This window comes from Bradysia coprophila, unplaced genomic scaffold (genome assembly GCF_014529535.1).
Source record: "Bradysia coprophila strain Holo2 unplaced genomic scaffold, BU_Bcop_v1 contig_232, whole genome shotgun sequence".
In the NCBI taxonomy this organism is placed as follows: domain Eukaryota; kingdom Metazoa; phylum Arthropoda; class Insecta; order Diptera; family Sciaridae; genus Bradysia; species Bradysia coprophila.
This window is the reverse complement of record NW_023503493.1, coordinates 13811342-13835271: the sequence shown is the minus strand read 5'-3', so window position 1 is coordinate 13835271 and position 23930 is coordinate 13811342. Positions and strand designations below refer to the sequence as shown.

General features: G+C 35.9%; 3 protein-coding genes and 1 long non-coding RNA gene across 13 annotated transcripts in view; 3 read left to right on the top strand and 1 right to left on the bottom strand.

Moving 5' to 3' along the window:
* LOC119076806 (trithorax group protein osa) overlaps positions 1–21419 on the top strand; it is a 112934-nt gene extending 91515 nt beyond the window's left edge. For 2 of the 10 annotated variants that reach the window (XM_037183777.1, XM_037183787.1), the window contains 15 exons: positions 2086–2233; positions 8260–8577; positions 8917–9555; positions 9626–9798; positions 9867–9911; positions 9976–10176; positions 10231–10447; positions 10513–10695; positions 11542–11673; positions 12832–12991; positions 13054–13282; positions 15391–15492; positions 16193–16280; positions 16356–16534; positions 16924–21419. In XM_037183777.1, coding sequence (XP_037039672.1) covers positions 2086–2233; positions 8260–8577; positions 8917–9555; positions 9626–9798; positions 9867–9911; positions 9976–10176; positions 10231–10447; positions 10513–10695; positions 11542–11673; positions 12832–12991; positions 13054–13282; positions 15391–15492; positions 16193–16280; positions 16356–16534; positions 16924–19704 — 5595 coding nt within the window. In that variant the 3' untranslated portion in view covers positions 19705–21419. The remainder of the gene's footprint in view (positions 1–2085; positions 2234–8259; positions 8578–8916; positions 9556–9625; positions 9799–9866; positions 9912–9975; positions 10177–10230; positions 10448–10512; positions 10696–11541; positions 11674–12831; positions 12992–13053; positions 13283–15390; positions 15493–16192; positions 16281–16355; positions 16535–16923) is intronic. The other 8 variants (XM_037183786.1, XM_037183785.1, XM_037183780.1 and 5 more) reach the window with 8 other exon arrangements.
* The window catches only part of LOC119077216 (odorant receptor 43a-like), a 456342-nt gene that overhangs the window by 376470 nt on the left and 55942 nt on the right, over positions 1–23930 (top strand). The gene's annotated exons all lie outside the window — the stretch shown is intronic.
* LOC119076842 (putative odorant receptor 71a) overlaps positions 1–23930 on the top strand; it is a 439431-nt gene that overhangs the window by 375223 nt on the left and 40278 nt on the right. The window lies entirely within an intron of this gene.
* LOC119076879 lies at positions 821–22229 on the bottom strand. Its single transcript, XR_005087709.1, has 3 exons — positions 22060–22229; positions 6581–6586; positions 821–832 (listed from the first exon to the last, which is right to left on the bottom strand). It is a non-coding gene; the product is annotated as an uncharacterized LOC119076879 (long non-coding RNA).

Genomic DNA, 23930 nt, shown 5'->3' with positions numbered 1-23930 from the left:
GGGTCATATGTGCTTTAAATTAACAAAAGATAAAGCAAAGGAAAAACACGTGTTCGAATCGTTCAAGTGTGTAGCTTTTTCGTTTTGTTTACATTCATTTGGCAGTTGATTGATCTTCTACTCACCAGCTGAAGATGAAAATGTAAAAATGAAATGAAGTCGTGGTGGATACAGCGTATAGTTGTTATGAGTTGTTGTCATTAATCACTCGCTAGACGATTGATAAATTGACATTTCGTTTATTCAATGGCCAATAACACAGTCTAAGGATTTGGTTCTTGTCAGGTTAGGAATTGTCTCAGTGTCAAATGATTTTGTAAACAATTTTCATTCAAAAGTTTCAATTCTCAGGGACTAATGGGCTTGTATAAATCTGGAGTAGCTTAGAAGTGGGTGCTGCGACAAGTAACTGAAAAGTTCTTTAAGTTAACCGTTAAAATGTCGCCTTTTACAGCACCTAAAGGTTTTTTAACTGATATCACTCCTTTGTTTCTAACAAATCAGGGTAAATCTTGACTCTTTTTCCGTTACAAAACGGGTCGAAACCTCCGTGGAATTGCGTGACGTCATTTGTGAACGACATCTAAACGCAACCATTGTTAATATTACTTTATCTGCCTAGAAGTATAATCTCGATGTTATCCTTCTAGGGCAAATTTATTTATCTCGATATATCTGTTCTCGGCAGATAAAATAGCGCATGCACCACTGTCCTAAATGTTTACTTTGACGATTTGGATTGTGTACCACGCCTTCGGCTCTGTACATAACTTCCAAATCATCAAAATAAACATTTTAGACAGGTGCATAATCTACTATAAAATAATCTGTTCTATGTTATGTGTGTTCGTAAGAACAACCGACACCAGTTTTATGTTAATCTAGGTCTTCAAAACCAACTATGACTCGTAAGACTTATTTTTGGCCAAAACATTCTTTGAATCGATATTTCACTGTCCAGCCGCAATGGCATATTTTTGGACAAATGATCTTCATTTTTCAACATTTGGCCGAAATTTGGCCGACGTCATGGTAAAAGCCATTTTAAAGAATTTCTTCCTTAATACCAAGTCTCTAAGTCTTACGATTCTTTGTTGATTATGCAACTGAAACAACAGAAAAAACCTTTACATCTTGAACAACTGAAAGATCAAACCAGACTTAATTTGCTTACAAAAACACCAACTCTGTCACCAAACACACATTCAAACTGTTGACCCATTCTTATTGCACAATTCTTACCGCAAAAAAAAACGATTTGAGTTAATTGTTGATACGTCACTCATACCACGTCACCGTTTTACTCCGAATTGATTGTATTTCGCTGATATTTAGGTGTATAAAATGAGAATCATTATCCATTTAACCTTGCATTTATTAGATGCTCCGTCGCGATAATCTATTTTTGGATAAATCAATATGTTACGCTGAAGGAAAGTAAAAAAAACAGAACAAAAATAGAAATCTAACGTTTTCGCACAATTTTTAGATTTATAACCATTACTTTGTTCAGTGCGAATGGCTGAATATAGAATTGTAGCTGGTAGATTCTCGGAAATAAGTAGAATTTTATTTATTCACTTTCCGTACGAATTGTGTGTAACAGAACAAACATTCCTATAAATAATAAATGATTTTTGAAAATTATACAAACTTTGATAAAATTATACACAGTACATCGTGCAAGTACGTATGATATAACCGTACATATGGTGTGTGTACAGGAAAAAATATTTTTTTTTTATATTTGTTCCTAGACAGCTAGGCGCCACTTCATTTAAATGCCTCTAAATAATTTAATCATTGATAAAAAAGAGAGTGAATTATGTGTATATGTAATGGACTTATATACATCCGTATCTTTTACAATCAAACAACAAAGCGACCCATTTCGTATATTATACATAAACCCACGTTTTTGTTAGTAAATAGAAACCAAAAATTAATTATTTTCATTCAAACGTTTTGTTTTTAAACATTTTAGTTGATCGTCTTCTTTTCTCGGTCAATAAATATTATCCTAATTGATATTCTATTAAGTGGATGACAGAATGCGAATTTAATCGTTCTCTAATTTATTTCCAGGATTCGATAGGACAAAATAGCAATGACAGCTCAAGTGGCGTTGGAACGGGTGTGGGAACAGCTCCCGGCACACCGAATTCACTGGCAATGAGACCAACGCCGTCGCCAACTGGATCATCTGGTTCACGGTCTATGTCGCCAGCTGTTGGTATGTATTCACTTTGCAATTGTTTTAGTTCATTATCCTATTCTTAACAACCGATCAAACACGTTGTTTCATTTTTGTAGCCGATAAACCTTTTATAGTCATTCAATCCAAATATCGAATCTTTTACTTCTTTTATTGATAAAAATCTATTACTTCATTCAAGTTAACATTATAATTATTGCTATATAAGGCTTCAATGTCACTGAATTCGTTGCTTATTTTTACCGTCGCTGTCGTTAGCAGATGAAATAGCTGCGAAACAACAAATCACTATCGCAATCCAAAATATCATCTGCTTCATTCTCACAAACCCTTCATATTTCTAAAATATTTGAACTAATTTTAGACAATGTCTAATATTTTGAACAATAACCAACAGTCAGGTCCAATTTCAACCTACACAATTCCTTTCAGACTCAATTCACTTATTCTGTCCTATCCTAAATATCAAGCATTTTTCTATAAGCGAAGCACCCATGAATTGACTGGCTTCACATTCTAATTATTTAAGTTGGAAATGTCATTGCCCGGTATTTACACACTTTTCTAGCCATCTACAGTCGCACCTCAAATATACACACTTTTGAGTAATGTTTTCACGTGTAGTTTGTACATTTTTCTAAAAAAAAATGTTAGACTTTGATTCGAAATTAGTCTTCGGTAATATGAAACACACACACGATGGTCTTGTGTTATCACGTATTTCGATGAAATCGTTCACTTCGTATAACGATAGTCTCGAACTGAGTTTCTTAACGAAAAAAATGTTTTTTACCCCATTCGTAGAAAACCACTATGTTTTGACACTCACTGTCACGAAAGAGACACTAGACCCTTGACTTCAGCCCCATACCAGGCCAATTATTTATCAATAAAATAGATGAAAGTAACTTCTCTTTAGCGGATTTTTGCGAAATTTTCGCGACTTCACTTCACTATGTACATACAATCTCAATGTTCCAGGGTTTTGAGCCAATCTTTTGATTTATTAAATTTTACTTCAAATCTTATTTAACGCGTTTTATAATGAAATCGCTAAAATTGAATTTTATGATGAATTTTTCGTCGTTTCAACAATGTTATCAAGTTTGTTTGAATTTTCAATTTCCATCATGGGAAAATTTGGAACGGAAAGAAGTGAACATTATATGCGTTAGAGATGAAACGAGACACAAATTTAAATAACTTGATCCATCTCGTCTGTCACCTCGTTTCACTGGTTGTTTGCTTCATTTCCCGCAATTGTATTCCCTTTGATCCGTAATTACCACGTCCTTCAATGCGATAATTGAAAACTGTACTGGATAGGACCCTCTTCGCTCCATCGTTTATTGTATATAGAAATAATCAACTTTATATTAACTGGTTGAAATCCGTCCGTCGCTGCGATTATAACATGATTACATAATTTTCATTCAATTTACATATACCATAAGGGAAATAAAATATAAACATCGTACACCATCTACACATCACATAAATTACATGCCATTTTAATAGAACATTAACCTCATCCAAATAACAAGTTCAAGGTTGATAAAAAAAAAAATTTGTACATAATAAAATGCAAACAATTTCATTGAATGTATATACAACAAAAACGTATTATAGTAGGTAAAATTTATATATAAAAAGACCGGTGATTATATATCTTGACGGTATATGTACATATGTACATAATTTTCTGTAATACAACACACAATTATTGAGACGATAAATTAAATTAATTCTAAAAATATTGCATACGACGCTATGTGTTGTTACTGCTGCTGCTGGCTGGTGCCGTTTGTTGTTGCTGTACATTATATTTATTACAGTGAGTACTGACTGGTTGCAAGCCTCCGCTTTCGGAAAAAAAAAAATCGGAATAGAGAGAGGTTTAACCATTATTTTAATGAGAAACGAAAATAAGTTTTTATTTTCAATAGAAAATTATCCAAACAAACAAATGGTCACGAACCGAACGAAAAGGAAATTTTTTTAATGTGTTGAACGATGCACATGTTTATTTTCTGATTTGTTTACATTCGATTCGTGTTATTTTTTTCGTTCTTCTCTCAGTTCATGCTAATTGAACATGACGGTGTAAAGTTCTATTATTTAGAAATTCGGTGCAATGTAACGCGAACACCTCTCGCAGACAAAAGGCACGTTACACGTTTTTCTTTTTATTTGGACATCCTATTGACATTTTCCGTTTCAATAAAAATTCCGATCCGAATTCTGAAAGGCTTGTCAATATGTATAACAATATCAACTAGTGGTTATGCGTTTTGCTCTAGCTACGCTCGAATGTTCACTGAGAAACGTTGAAAATATTTTTCTTTTGTTTTGTCAATGTCAAAGTTAGCTCTTTTTAAACGTTTGACGATGCGACAAGGACATAATTTGCCTAGATTTTCATAAATTTTAGTACATTTTCTCGAGTTTTTCCACATTTTCTTAGATGTTCGCACATTTTCCTAGTTTTCATCAATTTTCCGTATTTTCTTCAATTTCATTTTCCGAACATTTTCTAAATTTTTCTTGAATGTTCTGACATTTTTTTTGTATTCATAAATTTTCCTGAATTTACTGTTATTCCTTGTCCCGAATTTTCCTACATTTTTCCAAATTTTCCCAAAAATATTTTCTTTAGAATAATCAAGGAAAATTTTGGAAACTTGAAGAAAATAAGGCAAAATTCAGGAAAGTGTTGCAAAATTACAGAAAATATGGTAAGAAATTTTCACAAGAATAGTCCCTGTGGTTGTTCTAAACTTAAATCAAAACTAAATCACCACTCTCAACTAACACTACACTAAGAAACCCAGTTTCTTCACAAGGATGCAAACTATTTCCAAGAAATATGCGTGAATTCAAACATCATTTACATATTTCTTGTATCCACAATGCTGCACCACCCAACTTGACTTTTCCTTAGAGAAATATAATAAATGTGAAATTGAAAGTCATTTATATCGTGGCACATATATGTATACACTGTACACTCTATACATGTTGTACAACTAGAGTGACAGACGGGAAAAAGAATGTAATAAAATATCTACCCGAATATATAGGTCACTGTCAAGGAAACCACTCTACACTGAACTTCCATCCCACAATCAAGTCGTGTATTATGTGTTTGTATACATAAAACGAAACGATATTCATTTCTTTGCGGTTTAAGGCTTTACGTTGCATTCAACATTCCAACATTCATACATATATATCCATCACACACCATATGATGTACAAAGAACAACAACAAACCAACCAACCACCCACCACACAACCCGAATATCTCATTGAAAATGCTAAGAATCATAAATAATCGTATGTGTGCTTGATCGAAAGAATGGGAACAAGTATGCGGGGCGGGTTATGTTTTATTTATTTTTGTTTGCTAAAAAAAATGAATTTTCTTATCACAGAAAACGAAAAAATGATTTCCCGTTGTATCCTTTCGCAAGCACATTTTTTTTTTGGCTTGACAATCCACTACAACTGCCAGTAATAAAACCGTAGCGGAGAAAGAAAGAAAAAAATAAACCGAAAAATCATACCGAAAGACCTTGAAACTCTTAAATTTTCTTCTCATGATTATGTATACATATATTGATTGTAGTCACCCATCTGGGGATACCCTTTAGACATACGCTAGACATTGGTTCATACCCATTTTGATGATGGTATACATTTATATAATGTTTCTATTACTTTCCAACATTTACGTTTATGGTTTGGGTTAAAAGCGAAAATGTGGAGGTTTTTCCACCCATTCACCATATCACCAAACGAGAAAACCCAGCCAAGAGCATAAAGAAGGGTGGTCGACGATGGTGGCAAAACATGGGATACACACAACTTAAATGTTAACCAAAGGGGGTTAACATAGTCTGTTACTCTAAAGGTACTATTATCGCATATCCTCTCATTCCTTTAATAAAAAGAAAATGATGTAATCGGGTTGGTTTTGGTGTATTTATGCTTATGCCGCTCAACATACAGATATATTTATATATATTCATATCAATGGATGTGTGTTGTGTTATTTATAGGTTTGAGGCTTGAAGATTTTGTTTTGCCATCATTATACTCACTCCTGCAATATATTCCATCATTTACAGTTATAACCTTGTCTACCTCCCGACCGAATAATTCTAACGAACCCATTCCATCGACCATCAGACACATTTTACCATTCATTCAATTTATTTGCACATGGTTTTCTATATAGATTATATGGATATACGTATGTGCTGTACATGGAAAGTGTGGCTATATATATATATATATATAAGCTAAGTTTCATATATACGTATATCTCGACAATATGTTGTTGTACAATTTTATATAAAATACGTGATGCTGATTTTGAGTGTAATATAAGAAGTGTAACCTTTATTCTGCTCACTAACCTACCTCTACAAATTTCAATGGCTCTATCACTATGTTTCGCAAAATTTTCGTTACGTTATTTGCATAATGATATATAACTCGGATAATATGAATACAGGCGGGTTGTACCAATTCATTTGAACATAATGGTTCTGATATCATCATCAGTGTGGAGTGTAGCATGGGAAGTGAGAATCCTTTCTTCCATATTCATGTCAGAAAATGTTTACTGTAATTTGATATGATTATCACAAAAAAAAATCTGAAATTATCCGGTGACAGTGTTTTTATGTCTTTCACATCATCAATGGGTAATTATGTGCCTTGATACTCATCCATATGCAGAAAATCAATCTCTATTTTTTGCTACAAAATAATTGTCAATGAATGAATGTTCATGGAATCGAACCTTTGTTCATAATGTTCCCAGGTTCCATTTCAAATGAAGGTCTCTTCTCTAATAACGTTTCTTCTTTAGAAAGTGAAACCATTCACTGATTAGAAGAGGGATTTTTCGAAACCTAGCTATACAATCTAAATGTCTTTTAGCTTCAGGCGTCACTAAAGTCTTTGCTGTAATGAGCAAAAAGCGTGAAAAAATTAAATTTTCGGTTTCGGACTCTTATTTAATGCTTTATATGCTAGAACAGCCCGATAAAGAATTTGTAGAATCACGATCGGCTGGAGCATTGTTTCTCATTACGCAAATTTTTGATAGAAATTCTCACGTCGGTCACGACATTGCAAATTTCACCCGTGCGTTTTAGGAAATTAGCTACTTTTCCATGTTTGGGAAAGAGCACCTTTATTTGAGATTTAATGATTGCACGTAATAAGCTTCTTTTAGCCTTGATTTCGCGTTGCATTGCGGTACTATCACATGATCGTTTACTTTCCGAACGATACGAATATAATTACCAAGGCAGTAAAAAAGACGTCCGATGGAACTATATTCAGTTGTTATTCATACAAAGACGCAAACAGCGGTTACGTGATTACAAAATTGGTATGCCACAATGTGTGCAACTGTACCGGATTATCTAAAATCACCGGTATCAAATTTTACTATTTTTTTCATTCATAAAATTTGAAATTCAATTTATCAACGAAAGCAATTGTCTGTATAAAAATAGCATTTGAATTAAGTTAATTGTCATTTTGTGTACACAACAATGTGTATAGGTCACACTTTTCTATTATTACACAAGTGTAAGAGATTCATCATCAGCAACGACAACAACAACAACGAATTCTAAACATTCGCATTCGTAAGCGGTTTTATTATCTAAGCCACGCATATCAATAAAAGAAATTCCCGCAAAAATATTTTAATTGATAATGAAAGGTGGCTGAAATCATCTCTCGTAGGAGTAAAATTATTCGGCACACGTCAGCTAGAATTTTTTTTACTTGTCTTTACTACACTCGTGAAAATCACGTGTACACTCGTATAACATTAATATTCACATTCACATATGTCCCATCCGATTACTGTTTTGATGTAAGAATTTTTTATTTTTTTTGATAATTTCGTTCACTTATTTACTCGATCACGTCTTGTCTGTTTCAACGGAATTCATGTCCTCAATTCATAATTTTAATTCCGATTTTGTAATAAAATGTGTTTTGTTTTCCATTTACAGGCCAACAGAGCCTTCCAATGCCGCCACGTCCATCGAGTAATCACTCGCAAACATCTAATCAAGCACCAATAAACAATACGAATCAAAGTAATCAGCCGCAAACTATTGATCCGGCTGTAACGCCACCAACGCGTCCACCGAACGCACCGACCACACCAACACCAACTGGAATGGCAGCTCAAGGTAGTTATCAAACTCCGCCACCACAACCACCTCATATGCATGGGTATAAAATGGGACCGAGTCCAGGACCTGGACTTGGTCCACAGAATAATATGCCTCCATATCCACCTCAATCACAGCAGCAATATGCTCAAGGTAATTTGATTGTGCTTGATTTTTATTGGCTTTGCACCCATTACTTCATTTGTGTTATTAACAAATTAGCTGTAAACTCTGCAACTTTTGGTGAATTTTTATGGTGTCATTGAGCTACCATCAATAGTGTAGCAATCATTCAAATTTTTGCAAATGTCTTTATTCAGCCCGTTTTCCGGTTCAAATTGAACAATTTTGTCACAAGAGTTTTTAAGACAGATCATGACCACACAAAAAAGACACCAAAGGTTTTCTTTTTGAACTCATTCAATTCGAATAACCCTAACAACACCACGTTTGTATCATCATTGTTACATTTCATTTCAACTTAAAATTAAGGTAATTATTCACCACGGCCTCAATATCCAACAAATTATGGTCCAGGACCGACAGTTCAACCTCCGCCAACAAATAGCATGCCTATTGGTCCAGGTCAATATCCCGGTCGTCCAATGCCAAATCACGTAGCTCCACATTCTCAATTTCCACCATATCAACAAAATTGGGGACCTCCAGCCCCACAAAGTGGTATGAATCATGTGCAAGGGAAAAATACTCCGCCGCCGCCTCCACCAGGCAGTTCGCCGAGACCATTGAATCATTTAAAACAACATTTGCTACATAAAGGAGGATACGGTGGAAATCAAAGTCCAACGCCTCCGCAAGGTTATGGCAATGGACCGGGAATGCATCAGCCGATGGGTCCGCCACATCATATGGCACCATCGCACGGTCCAATGGGACCAACGAATATGGGACCACCATCAACAACTCCACACAATCCGCCACCACCAAGTGGCGCTAATAGTCATATGGACATTAATATGCCCACAGATGGTCCTCAAGATAATGGAGTTAGTTCATCCGGTTCATCCAGTTCTTCTCTTCATCCTGTTACATCAATTGTAACTACCGGACCTGATGGTCAACCTATGGATGAAGCTAGTCAACAAAGCACGCTGTCAAATGCGTCAGCAGGTAAGAAACGACAAAAAAGGCATCATCCGGCTCTGTAGCAGCAACATTTTAACGCTTAATTTTCCAACAGCTTCGATTGAAGATCCGCAATGTTCCACACCGAAGTCTAGAAAAAATGAATCTTATAATCAAGGTCACTTGGGACCACCAAGTGCGTCACCAGGAGCTCATGCACAGCATGAAGATTTTGAAATGGGTTCGCCAGCATGGCAGCGAACGCCTGCTAGTCCAGTAAGTCGAACTGTTCGTATTGATTGAAGCACATTGGTTGAAAAGCGAGTCGACGAAACTAATTTTGACTTTTTTCGCAGGTATTTAACAATCATCCTCCCGAGCCTGTACATAGAACGTCTAAAGTGAGTTATTTGGTAGACCATTTTTCGTAGAATTTATTATTAAGACCTTGCCTTCACTTCACAGAAATCCGACAGTCTCTGTAAACTGTACGATATGGATGATAAACCAGAGAGGCGCGGATGGTTGGACAATTTACTTGGATTTATGGAGGAAAGGCGGACACCAATATCAGCGTGTCCAACAATATCAAAGCAACCGTTAGATTTGTACAAACTGTATATGCTAGTAAAGGAACGTGGTGGATTCGTTGAAGTGTGCAAGGTGGTATTGAAATTCAATAAACAATTGTTCGCCGTGTACTTATTCCGTTACCCCTAGGTTACCAAAAGTAAAACTTGGAAAGATATTGCTGGTTTATTAGGCATTGGTGCTAGTAGCAGTGCAGCGTACACGTTGCGAAAACATTATACGAAAAATCTGTTCGCATTCGAATGTCACTTTGATCGGGGCGGCGTTGATCCAACGCCCATTATTCAACAAGTTGAAGCCGGTTCCAAAAAGAAAGCGACCAAAGCAGCATCGGTTCCATCACCAGGTAAGCAATTGCTTTTGGATTCAATCGTGACGTCAAACTGTATGTCGTCCCATTTCTGTTACCAGAAACCAATTTCAAAGGTTCATCAAATTCGCAAGATTCGTTTCCTCCGCCCGGTTCAGCATCGTCGTCAATGGACGGTTATGGTGGCTATCCGACTGGCTATCCGCCGAATACTGGTCCCGGTTACAATGAGCCACAAATGCAACGACCACCGTCACAAAGTAATTCACAATCACCGCATCCAGGTAAGAGAAACGGATTTTTGTTTTGTTTTGTTGAGTCTCGTGTGCTTATCGAATGCGTTTTGCTGAAGTTGATTGGATGGCTGAATGAAATTTTTTGCCGGTCCGTTAGCTAAATTTAGATTTTAGTCGAGTCAAATCAATGTTATACTAGAAGAGCTAGTGGGGTCGTCCTTTTTTTACAACGAAATTGCAACAAAAAGCGCTAGGAACATGTTTCAATCAAGAAAAGTAGCTTGAAAATCAGTCATTCCATTTCTGGACATACCGATCAGAACGGTTAAAATCGATTGATTGCATGTATCATGGTCGCTTAATAGGCTTACTTACCAGTCTGTTTGGAAATGGATTCGTTTGAATTGTTGAGAGTCAATTAATGTTTCTGTGCAGAGAAATGACGAGACAAAGTACAAGAAACCCGAAACTGATTCCAATTTTCTTTTAGACTTATTCACACCAACAAACCGCTTGCAAATCATTTTTAACTTTTATGTTTAGCTCATTATAGCTCATACTTTCTGCTTCATATTTAGTTTAATTAATCAATCTACAGCATTCGATTTTTAATACACCGGAAAGTCATTAACTGCAACACGGGCTAGGTTCATAATCCTTTCATTTGTTTGTCGATTCGTTGAATATATATTCAGAATTTGAAGTGGGAATTTGTTCATTATAATCCAATGAATAACGGCCAATCCAAAATTCCAATTTGATGATTGAAGAGGATGCGTTACCAAAACAATTTTTTAAGTGTTCACAATTTCCATTCAAAATAAATTTTTTACAAAAATTTGAAAATGCGATAGAAAATCACCTAAAATCTATATACCAACAAACACAATATAGGTAATGCGCTGCCAACTAGTGGTGATAATGTAAACCTCAACAATCCCTTCGACGATCCAGTCGGTTCTTCACCTCGTCCCCCATATCAACAAGGAGGCGCTCCTTATTCTTCCTCTGTAACACGATCACCAGGTATACAAAAATACAAACACGCAATTTGTCGAGTGTTCTCTTGTTCGTTTTGTTGTTTTTATTTTCGTTTCGTTTTCCTTTGGTTCGTTGTCTTTGTCATCCTTTTTAATTTCGATTAGAAACAATTCATTTTTGCGTTTAAAAAAATCATTTTGCATGCCAATTCTGATCACAATTTCATTTTACTGTCTGACCCGTGCGAAAGCTGAACATTACATAGCAATTTACCTCCCGCCGAAAATGATCGATTACCGGTGGAATAATTTCGGTTTATTTTTCGTGAATTCTTTGTAAAATTTGACTTTCGCATGTGGTAGGCGATGAAACTGACTACATTGGTTGCTTCCACGTAATTCATTAATTCGGAAACAATTTTGTGATGCTCGCAAACTCCTTCGTGTATTTTTTAGCAACTTGCTGCTGTAACTGTTTTTCGACAAGTTTGAGCGACTTGCCCCCGGCTTGGATTGGCAAGCTCTACACATGTCGAAAGGACAGTTACCGAAGATTGTGAGTTTGCTATTGCTTTCATTACAGAATTGTTACCTTATGTAATGAATTACTTTCGTGGCATCCAACGTAACCAACAATTATGCATGTTCGTATCGTATGCAAGCATTTGGTGAGAAAGTATTATGCAATTTTTGCGTTTTCAAAAATAGAAAAACGAAATTTGAATTAAGAAGAACCAAATTTCGTGTGTAGGCAGCGTGCCGACTCAACCCTTTTCTGGTTGATTGCGGTACAATTTTCCAAAGTTTAACTTAAGGAGTTTGAAGGTTTCACCACTATAAATTTGCCAGCTGATGACTGTTTTGCCGTAAACATTGTTTTGGTCCACTCATTTTAGGCCACATACGTCAATTCACCGAAAATTTTTGTTTAACCAAATTTTGGCGACTTTAAATCCATGTAAACGATGCGACAGCATTTTTAAAATTCCTCAAAATGACTATCGAAATTTGCGGTGTTTTTCAAAATCACCGATTAACGTCGTATTACCACGTATCCCACCCGCACAGCCCATTTGAAGGAACAATTAACTGTTGTTTTACGTAAAGACATGTTCTTCAAATTATTCTAATTGTTTGATTGTACGACCCTCCCAAAATGGACTGTGTTATCCAGACATTTATCTAATTAATTATCATCTTTTAGGTGGTCCGTATCCAGGACAACAAGGAGGTTATTCGTACGGCGCACCGGATCAATATGGTCCGCCGCCACAACCGCCCGGACAATATCCACCAACTCAAGGTCAATTTCCTCCGCCAAATCGAACGATGTATCCTCCATATGGCGGTTCTGAGGGTGACACGTAAGTGAAAGTTGGAAATGACTGAAAGTAAAATGTGTATAATTTTCGATTGAATTTTACAGAAGCGCTGCACCAGCATCTGGTGCTCCACCGCCAGGTAGTGATCCATATCGCGGTTATCCGGGAACACCTGGATCGTATCCAATTCCACCGCAAAGACCCTACAATCAACAGCAACCAACACCTAATACAACATCAGCCACACCGCCAACAAGTGGTGCACCGCCACAAAATCCACCAAGTTCACCATATCCACCGCCTCCGCAACAATTTGATTATCGTCCGGATCAGGTATGTTGAGCGAAATCGCTAAAAAAAATCCATTTTTTCTTGTTTTGTTTTAAACGAAAATGTTATTTAAGAGTTGACTTTGTCGTTTACTTTTAGAATTTTTTGTCTGATTATGATGCTATACCCTGTACACCCTTTAAACAATTTTTTTTTTTCGTTTTCATTGCTTTCTTTAGTTTGATCTTTTGAGTATGGAAAATTATTTCGTAGAAAATTCGAAGTTGATGGTTCGCTTGGTTCTGTGTCAAAATGAACTGGTTAGGTCGCATGTAATTTTAACAGTAATAAGACCGCTGATGGCATGGAATTTTACAATTGCTAACCGAATTTCTGATAAAATGGAATTTAGAACGACAATGATGCTTCGTTAGTCAGTTGCTATTTTATATTAATGAATGAAGACGATTTTACTTTGGAAAGGCGAACAAAACACGTCGTAGAATTGAAATATTTGCGCAAACATTTATTCCGGGAACTCAAGTTTATTGTGATTGAAAAAGCTTACGTACGTAACAGCTTAAATATATCTTTAACGAGAGGTTGTGGCTTTGTACTGAAACTATTCGTTCTGCTTTGTTTCAGCCAACAGCCCCCAAGGTAGTAAGCTCGGTCGCGGGTAGTGCTTTTTTGCCGTTTTTTTTCCCGAGAAAAAGAATGACGGTATGCCTTTGTAGACTTCCACTTATAATTTTGTTTCGAACATTTTCTTCTATGGTTCGCGAACAATTAGTTCGGGGACTGCCTTCAGACATGCTTCTGAGCAGGGACTATTTTTGAAAAAGCATTTTTTCAAATTTTCATAAATTTCACTTGATTTTCCCAAAAATAAATTTTCGAGAAAATTGAGGAAAATTTGGGAAAAATAAGAAAATTTAGGAAAATGACTTCCTAAAAATTCTCCCTGCTTAAAGACTGACCTTTTCATATTCTGCTTTGGTGTTAAATCTACTGTTGCCAGCAGCATGGCTTCTGTTAAAATAAAAAAAAAAAATTGTCGCCCTCAGTCGAATCATGATTGCGAACAACAATAGTTAAAGGTAAAAGAGAATGGGTGGAAACATTCAGTTGGCTTCGTTCGACAAAGTATCATCCGAATCAACGTAGCTGATTATATCAAACAAAACCTTTTTTTTCGAGATTTGTGTAGATAGTATCGAGGATAGTATAGTATGAGACAAATTATTTATCGTTCGACAAAGTATTAACCGAATCAACGTAGCTGAATGTTTCAAACGAATCAATTTTTTCGAGATTTGTTAATTATCTAAACCTAAGAGTAATTATACCTAGAGAGGAAATTTCGAACAAAATTACGTAAAATATGTGGTCCCAACATCAAATACGAAATGTTTATTGGTATATGTGTTTGCCCTCTTAATTAAAAGGGCAAATTGAACTATCAAAACCGAACGTATACGTGTATTGGTGTAAAATTATACGAAATGTGTATCTCATACAAACTGATGTTGGGACCACATTTCGTCGTACAAACTTCCTCTCTAGGTATAATTACTCTAAGATCTAAACGCAAAAATTAGATCAAAAAAGGAGAACGTAAAACTGCTCCCTTCTAGAATCGAACCAAGGCTTTCGTTCAATTGGAAACGTGTATAGTTAAATGCAGAGACGTATTGCATTAGCAAATTATTAGAAAAAATAAATTTCATTTAACTAGGCCTATTCGAAGCGGAGCTAAATGTATGAGCTTTCATTTTTCTTATAATTCGCCAATACATATGAATGAAGATGAACAACGGTTAAAAATTTTATTTTTAATTGCGGTGGTTTAGTAGTTAGTACACCTGTTTACTGAATGAAACTACATTTACGGAGTCCCTGTTATTACTGTGATCCATCAACTTCGAATCAACTTTGAACAATACTGCCGATAAAAGTGAAAAACGAACTCTTTCAATGATAATTATTGTAGCGCAAGCATCCGCCAGATTTAATTTTATTGTAATAATTTTGAGATTCATGACAAAAAAAGAAAGAAACAAAATTCACGAAAACAATTTGGACGCAGAAAAAAAATTGTTCTCAATCAAAAATTAGTACAATAAGAGTATGTGGTTGTATAACTGTCTATCCTATTTCCGCTGATGTAGATGTCACAAAATTCGATGAATTCGATTAATATGAATTCGCAACTAGCGCGACAGCTTGTAGCCCCAATGTCTCCCGCGAAAACATCCCCCTACCATCACAACGTATGTTCAAAAAACAAAAGTTTTTTTTTTTTTAAATGAAAAATTTGCTTTATTATTTTTGCATGAAAAATTAATTTGAATTTATTTTTTGGTTAATATATTCTGTTCTTTTGGTACTTTGGGATTTAACGCGGACAATTCACCCTGTTTCCTTCACTAATATCCTTGACCATGTAACCGTAAAGTTTTGAATTTTTTTTTGCGATAAAATGCGAATCTAATTTTAGTTTTACAAAAGACTAAAAGACCCATGGAACTAACGTTGTGACATATTTTTGGCTGATACATTTTTCAAATCTATTCTATTACCACATAACCATGATGGCTCATTTTCGTCCAAATGTACAAATAAATATGTAGATCATGCTATCCTCTAAATTTTTGTTTACTTTTGTACAAAAATGAGCCGTCGTGGCTCCATGGTAATAAAATAGATTTGAAGAACCAAAACTATGTCACCAATTTCTATGGGTCTTCAATTCGATAAATTTGGTGGTAATTCCGTTAAGTAGATTTAGGCGGCTTAATTAATCAAACTAAAACCATACCAACAAACGAAACAGAAATAAAATTTGGTTTTGGGTCTCTTCTGTCATTTCTACCAGATTTTTTTTTTTGTTAATTTTAAAATCAAAATTTGTTTTTGATTGGCTTCGAAAGAAATTCAATTGACTTACCGTCTTTTTCGCAATTTTTTTAGTCACCACAACCACGAAGACATCCTGATTTTGCAAAGGAGCCACAGCCTTATCCACCATCACCTTACGGTCAGCGACCTCAAGTGTACGGTATGTATATTTTCATTACCGAAAATTTTGTCTGTTAAAACGAAGAATCTAACATTATCCATTACCATTTTCTAGGCGGTTGGCAAAGTAGTGCTGGCGGTCCACCAGGACAATATAATCGTGGACAATATCCACCACAACCAGGCCCACAACAATGGAATCCTGGACAAAGGCCACCTGGGCAACCTGGACAATGGGAACACAATAGATATCCACCACAGAATCAGCAACAACCTTATCCGCCGGTACAACAGGTAAATATTTTTTGTTCTGTTTCTCGTCGTCAGTCTTTCAGTTAAGACAACCAAGATATTGTAGCCGTAAAGTATCGCTAAATTCAAATGGCCATCAAGATTTTTTTTTGGCGATGCGTCACATTTTGGCGTTTCTTTACACTCTGGAGATTTTTCAAGAAAAATCGGCAAAATGTGAATAAACGTCATAAAGACAAATTTTCCAATCTTTATGGTTCTTGGCGTTTCTTCACAATATGTCGATTTTTCTTGGAGTTTCTTCACACTTTGCCGATTTTCCTTGGCGATTTTTTTATTTTCTTGGCGATTCATCACGGCAATCAAGACATTCAATATCCATAAAGTAACCTACTACTGCAAATTTGCTAAAATTTTCGTTACATTTTCAGGGTTCACAACCACAATGGGGAAATTTGGGTCAACCAACAGTGACTGGACCGCCAGGACCACCAGGAGCACCAATGCGTCCACAACAACGTGGCGGAAAGCCATTCAATATGCCACCGCCTCCGACTGGTTCAGTGAAACAAGCACCGACACCATTTCCAACCTCAGCAACGCCGGCCAAACGGGACATAGTATTCCCACCGGACAGCGTTGAGGCCACATCGCCAGTATTGTATCGACGAAAGCGGATATGTCGCGGAGATATAGGCACAACCGACCCATGGCGAATATTCATGTGCCTTCAGTCTGGTCTTCTGTCGGAAAGTACGTGGGCATTGGATGTGTTGAACATTTTACTGTTCGACGATTCTGCCGTTCAGTACTTTGGATTGGCTAATCTGCCGAGACTATTGACATTGTTGTTGGATCATTTCCAAAAGAGCTTAGCCGATATGTTCGATCCGGAAGGTGATGATCGTTGCGGTTACGGATGGCGTAGCTCGTTAACAAACGGCACTGATGACGATGATGATACAGTCGATTTGGGACAAGTTACCGAACCACCAAATCCATCCGATCGAGTTCTGGTTCTGTCGACCACTACAAATTACACACTCAGCTCACGGAAGGGCGTACCAGTTAAGATAAAAGAGGCTGACGATGATATTTTTGTGTTAGAAACTGAACGAAGCTGGGACATCGATTCCAACAGAAATTATCAATTAGGCAGTTGTGTGGGAGGCGATGCCTGGACACACGGACACACACAGCCCCATCCATTCGATCACATTATCAGCACATTTAGAGCGGAAATTGTTAACATTCCATTCGCAAGGTACATTAAAAGTGATAAATGCAAAGACAGAGACTTTAATAAGCAAACAACGACCACTGGTGATATAAATCAAACAAAAACTGTGTCTACGACTCCGGTCGTGTTGAACAATAGCAGCGGTACTGTGGTAGTGGAAGATAGCAAAAATGGTGATACGAAAACGCTTACGAAACCGGTTCGGTTAAAAGAGGAAGTGATAAACGATGGAATTGTGGACGACTGTAGTAATAATAGTAATAAGAATAAAGTAGCAGCTAACGAAGACGACCCTATGTTGTCAGTGAAACGTGAACAGTTGGACAGTGATTGTCGTGAGGTGGACATGGAATTAGAACGGATACCGAATGGGCCGCAATCGGTTGAAACTGATGACAGCAAAAGCTCGATCAAAAAGGAACCCAAGCAATTTGACTTCCGTTCCACGGTTATTGATCCGGCCAATACACTTAAGCGGCGACGAATCAATGACTACGAGGACGAATGCTATGCACGCGACGAAGCCTCATTGTATCTGATCAATGAAAGCCAAGACACATTGGCCAGGCGATGCATTTGCATTTCGAATATCTTAAGAAATATGACCTTTGTTCCTGGCAACGAATTGATATTTGCCAATTCCGAAACATTCCTTGCGATTTTGGGTAAAATCTTACTGCTACACCACGATCATCCAGTGCGAACGCAAAAGACTCGAAACTATGATCGCGAAGACGATACCGACTTTGCCGATTCGTGCAGTAGTTTGCAAGGCGAAACGGAATGGTGGTGGGATTACTTGATACAATTGCGAGAAAATATGATGGTGGCAGTGGCAAACATTGCCGGTCACATGCAATTATCCAAATACGAAGAACTGATAACGCGTCCATGCCTGGATGGCTTACTACATTGGGCTGTGTGTCCGTCAGCGCATGGACAAGATCCGTTCCCGTCGTGCTCACCGAATGCATCGTTATCACCGCAACGATTAGCGCTTGAAGCACTATGTAAATTATGCGTCACCGATGCCAATGTTGATTTAGTGATAGCAACGCCCCCATTTTCACGACTCGAAAAACTGTGCTCTGTACTTACAAGACATTTGTGTAAAAATGAGGATCAGGTGTTACGTGAATTTTCTGTAAATCTTTTACATTACTTGGCCGCCGCTGACAGTGCCATGGCCCGTACAGTAGCCATGCAAAGTCCATGCATTTCCTATTTGGTGGCATTTATCGAACAAGCCGAACAAACGGCACTGGGTGTGGCCAACCAGCATGGTATTAACTTTTTGCGCGAAAATCCCGACTCAATGGGTACGAGTCTGGATATGTTACGTCGAACAGCTGGCACTCTACTGCATCTGGCTAGACATCCGGATAATCGACCGCTATTCCTGCAACAAGAACAACGGCTACTCGGCCTGGTCATGAGCCACATACTGGACCAACAGGTTGCATTGATCATATCCCGAGTACTATTCCAAGTGAGCCGTGGCACCGGTCCGATGACCATGAACGAAATGCGACCGAAACCGTATGCCTCACTATTCACGGGCAGCAACAGCAACAATCACAACAGCACAATACCATCATCATTCAGTTCGTTACAAACGACACTACCAACGGCCTCAACTCAGTCAATTGTTTCATCGGCACCGCAACCATCATCGTCGTCGTCGTCGTCAATAACCACAACTGCCGTTGAAACACCGGTAGCATCAACAACGACAACAACAGTGACTGCATCATCATCATTATCGCCACCGTTGTCGACAACCGAAACTGTATCGACAGCTACCGTTACACCATCCCAGTCAACGCAACCAACGGCAAGCAATGCAACCTTAGCGCCACCTCCATCTCCAATAACTCCGATTATACCGTCACCGGCAGTAGCAACTGCCGCCCAGCCAACAGGAGCAACACAACAGCCGACGCCTGCACCACTAGCAGCAACTGTGTCGTAGTCGACGATTGATCGGATTTAGGTGAGAATTTGAGATGGGAAAAAAATTGTTTTTTGTTTTTTCAATGTTTCATTACCGTGTACCGGTTGGGATGAGTAAAGTAGACGGAAATGGAAGAAATGGAAATTTTAAAAGAAGAATGGACGCTGTGTAATTAATTTATTCGTTTTAAGAAAATGTAGAAAACAAAGTACGTTTTTTAGTGGAATAAAAAAGTATAATAAAAATGGAGGCGACAAGAAAATTATTTAAAAAAACAAAACAAAAATATTTTTAATGAAAAATTAATATAAAAAAATTCCGAAAAAACGGGAACGGAAAGAAGAAGAAAAATTATTAAAACAAAAAAAATGGAACACTCTTAATTTATCTCTGAACGTAAAACTATTAAAAAATTGAATCGATAGCAAAAAAAAAAACGGAGAGAAACATATTGCAATGTTTCTGGTGCGGGAAGAACTGTGGATTTATAAAACAAAAAATAAATTTAAAATGAAGAAAAAACAAAAAACTATAAAAATGATTTATAGTGAAAGTGATAAAGAACAAAAACAAAAAGTTTAAATTGTAAAAAATAATGATAAATAGAAATGGACAAACAGAAATTTAAATTTAAATTAAATTAAATTAACTAATTAATTATAGATGATGATGTATTAAAACAAAAGCTAAAAGAAAAGCAAAACCTAATGAAATGAGAAAAAACATTTTTTTAAAATTAAATTCAGTTATTTAGTTTAAAAACGAGAAAACCCTTTATACACACAAAAGAGAAAGAAAAGAAAAATTAAATAAAGAAATTTCTAAAGATCTGATAGAGAGGAAAAACAACACGAACTATATAACTTGTACTATAATTAATTAATATAATGCTGACGTGTGTTTAACTGAAAAAAAAACCAATGGCGAAAAACAAAAGTTTCTGTAGAACGAAAAAGCAGTGTTTTTTTCTGGTGAATTCTTACTCTTTCAAAAAATAAAAAACCAACAAAAAATCACCGTAGAACAAAACAAATAAAAAATATTTTGGAAAAATTAGGAGTGCAACTTTTAGAAGAAGAAAAAATAATAATTTATGTGGAAATGCATAAGAAAAACAAAACAAACAAAAAATTTATTTAAAATATTTTCAACAAAACAAGAAAAATGATATTTTATTTTGGTGAGATAAAATGATTAAAAAATTCATTGAACTAGCAAATCATTAGTTTGAGTAATAAGAAGAAGAAGAAGAAAATAAAACTTAAAAAAAAAACACACAAAATTCCAATAAAAAAAATTGAGAAACGAAAAATAATTGAAATGAACTAAAAGACATAAATGGAAAAAAAATTTAAAAAAATGGAAAATTTATGTTGATTTATGTTTTGTCAATTTAAAAACTTACGCGTGAAAAAAAGCAGGGATTTGATCAATGATAAATATAAATAATTTATTTTATTATTTGCTTTTCGTTTATTTTATTATTTTTTTGTTTAAACCAGACGATAAATCTTAAAGAAGAAAAGATTATTAAAAATTGTGTCTTTTCACAATCGAGAAAAAATAATAATTAAAAAAAAAACTGATCAATGAAAGGAACACTTGAACACACAGAGATATACCCGTGGGCCCGATTCAAAGAGAGAGAGAGAAGAGAAATACAAAAAAAAGTAAAAGTTAATTTTAAATGAGAAAAAATTGTAAATAAAGAAAAATGCAAAAAAAATGAATTACAAAAAAAAAACAAAAAACTTTGTGGTGGTTTATGATGAATTAAATTTAGGGTATAATTATTTTTTATTATTTGGGGTAATTTTTAACTATTGTAATTTGTCAATATATGCCAACCAATTTTATGATTGTTTTTTTTTTCTAGTTAATAAAAATAATTGTGTAAACATAAAACATGGATAAAATGATCTTTTATTGACGGTACGATGGTGTGACAATTAATATCATATCGTGTGTCTCATGTCCTCGAAATATTTTCTTTCCTGTATCATGGAACACGTATGGACTGTGTGGTTGTTTTCATATAATTTTCAACAATAGTGATCGTCAGTTTTTTTGAACAGAAAATTCGGATACGGAAACGCAAACGGAAAGAGCAAGTTTGACAGATTCACTGAAAAATAATTTAATTCTGGCTGCAATTCAACAAAATGCCGTTGTATCTCAAGAGTCCGGTAAACTAATGGTTTTTTATCAAAGTCTTTTATCGCTCGGAAAATATTGGCCTGATTGAGAAAACAATTGGTTTACTGGACAACTACTACACAATGGCATTTTGAAGAACAACTCAATAGCGCAGTGTGTAAGTGTAAGTCGAAACTTCACATTGAAATATTGAATTGCTAGTTATGGGTTCGAAACTTCAATGAATGTACATATCAGGTATGGCCGATTCTTCAAAATCTGTTGATTTATCTTGAACGCACTCATTATTTTTGTCAAAAGAATATGAAAATGGGTGCGTTAGAATCCGTTTTTAAAATCGTTATTTCCTCCAAGGTAACATTAGACCATACCTGGGTGGTTTATATTCACTGCAAAACTCAACCGCAACACAAATAATTCGTTTCATTATTGTTTTTGTCCACAATAATAATGAGATCTGATTAAATCGGTTATTAGGTTGCGTGTTGGATTTACTTCCGCGTGTGGAAATTTTGTTTTATTCCCGGTATCCGAGTCAAATTTCCCGGTATCTAAAATCGTAAATTTGGTTTTTTGCTACATATTTTTCCCGATTTTTTCGATTTCCCGGTATCTAAAGAATTTTTCTGAAAACTTCTCGGTATCTAGGATACCGCGGATAGCGTGAATTTCCACACGCGTTTACTACCGGTAACATCTATTTCTGCTACACGTAATTGTTTGTTGTTAATGGCATTCAGTCACTTAGACAAAAAAAAGCCAGTTGACGTGTCTTGTCTTTTTTTTAATTACAATCCTTACAGTCCTTCCGTGTGTGTTTACGTTTGGATTTTCTGTTCAGAAAATCTGACGTTCCCTAATGTATCGAATAGAAAAGCACAATAGGCCTAATTCAAAATATAGAGTTGAAATGCACAATAGACACCTTTCAATATACATTCGATACGCTCAATTAAACAGCATTCAATGTGTAGAATCGATGGGCACAATAGACACCATTCCATATGTACAATCGAAGAGCTCAGTAAACATCGTTCAATGTGGGGTCATTCGATGTACTAGTTATGTTTCATATGGAGAACAATATCGCTGAAGGGCGTAAATGCCATATTTCTGGAACTGCTCAATTATAGCTCTTCAGGCATGATTGGTACTCTAAATATGGTACTTTACACAACTGTAAAACACTGTAAAAAAAACCATTTCGTACGAAATAATACTCTATTGGGATGCGGTCGACTATGATCAATTTTACTTGAAGTGCTTTGATTCAATCGATTTTCATAAAACAATTTCCCGAAAGTTAGAACTTTTTTATATTTTAGAGCCTCAAACAAGCTCTACTGGACTGATAGTTCGAAACGTATAGTAAAAAAAACCATTTGCACTACCTTTACTGCGCTAGAATATGTGGCAATTTAAAAAACGGAGTGACTATTCGACACCAGTGTCGAATAGCCACACAACACAGTGCATGCTATTTGACACCGGTGTCGAATAGCCATACAACACAGGGCATGCTATTTGACACCGGTGTCGAATAGCCACACAACACAGTGTATGCTATTTGACACCGGTGTCGAATAGCCCAACAACACAGTACATGCTAATTGACACCAGACGCACTCATTTGTTTGGTTTTAAATATACGCAATGGTTAAAATTACTATTAAATGTGAAATTCAAATATTGATGTCAATAGGTTGTGGTTTCCGCAATGTTGGTATTTCGTGTAAGAAGGTCAAGAGGGGTCGATATTAGTAACGATGATAAATTGACATATTAGCTAAAAATTGTTGGTGCTCTGAACGTTGGAGATCCGTTGTTGTTGTTCTCTTTTCAAATAATTACATTCTGAATTTCTAATTGGAGTTTCCGACAATTGTAAAAAATATTCTCAGTGTATAGAGAAAACTGAAAATTAAAAATCAAAGAATAAAACAATTTTGCACTCAAGAAATAGCGAAATCATATTGGTTCCCCGTCTGATGATTGTTCTAAACCTGGATCGAAATATAGCGAAATTATAATTTTGACTAATGGTTAGTTAAAGTAACTAGAACTGGTACAATAATTATCAGAAATCG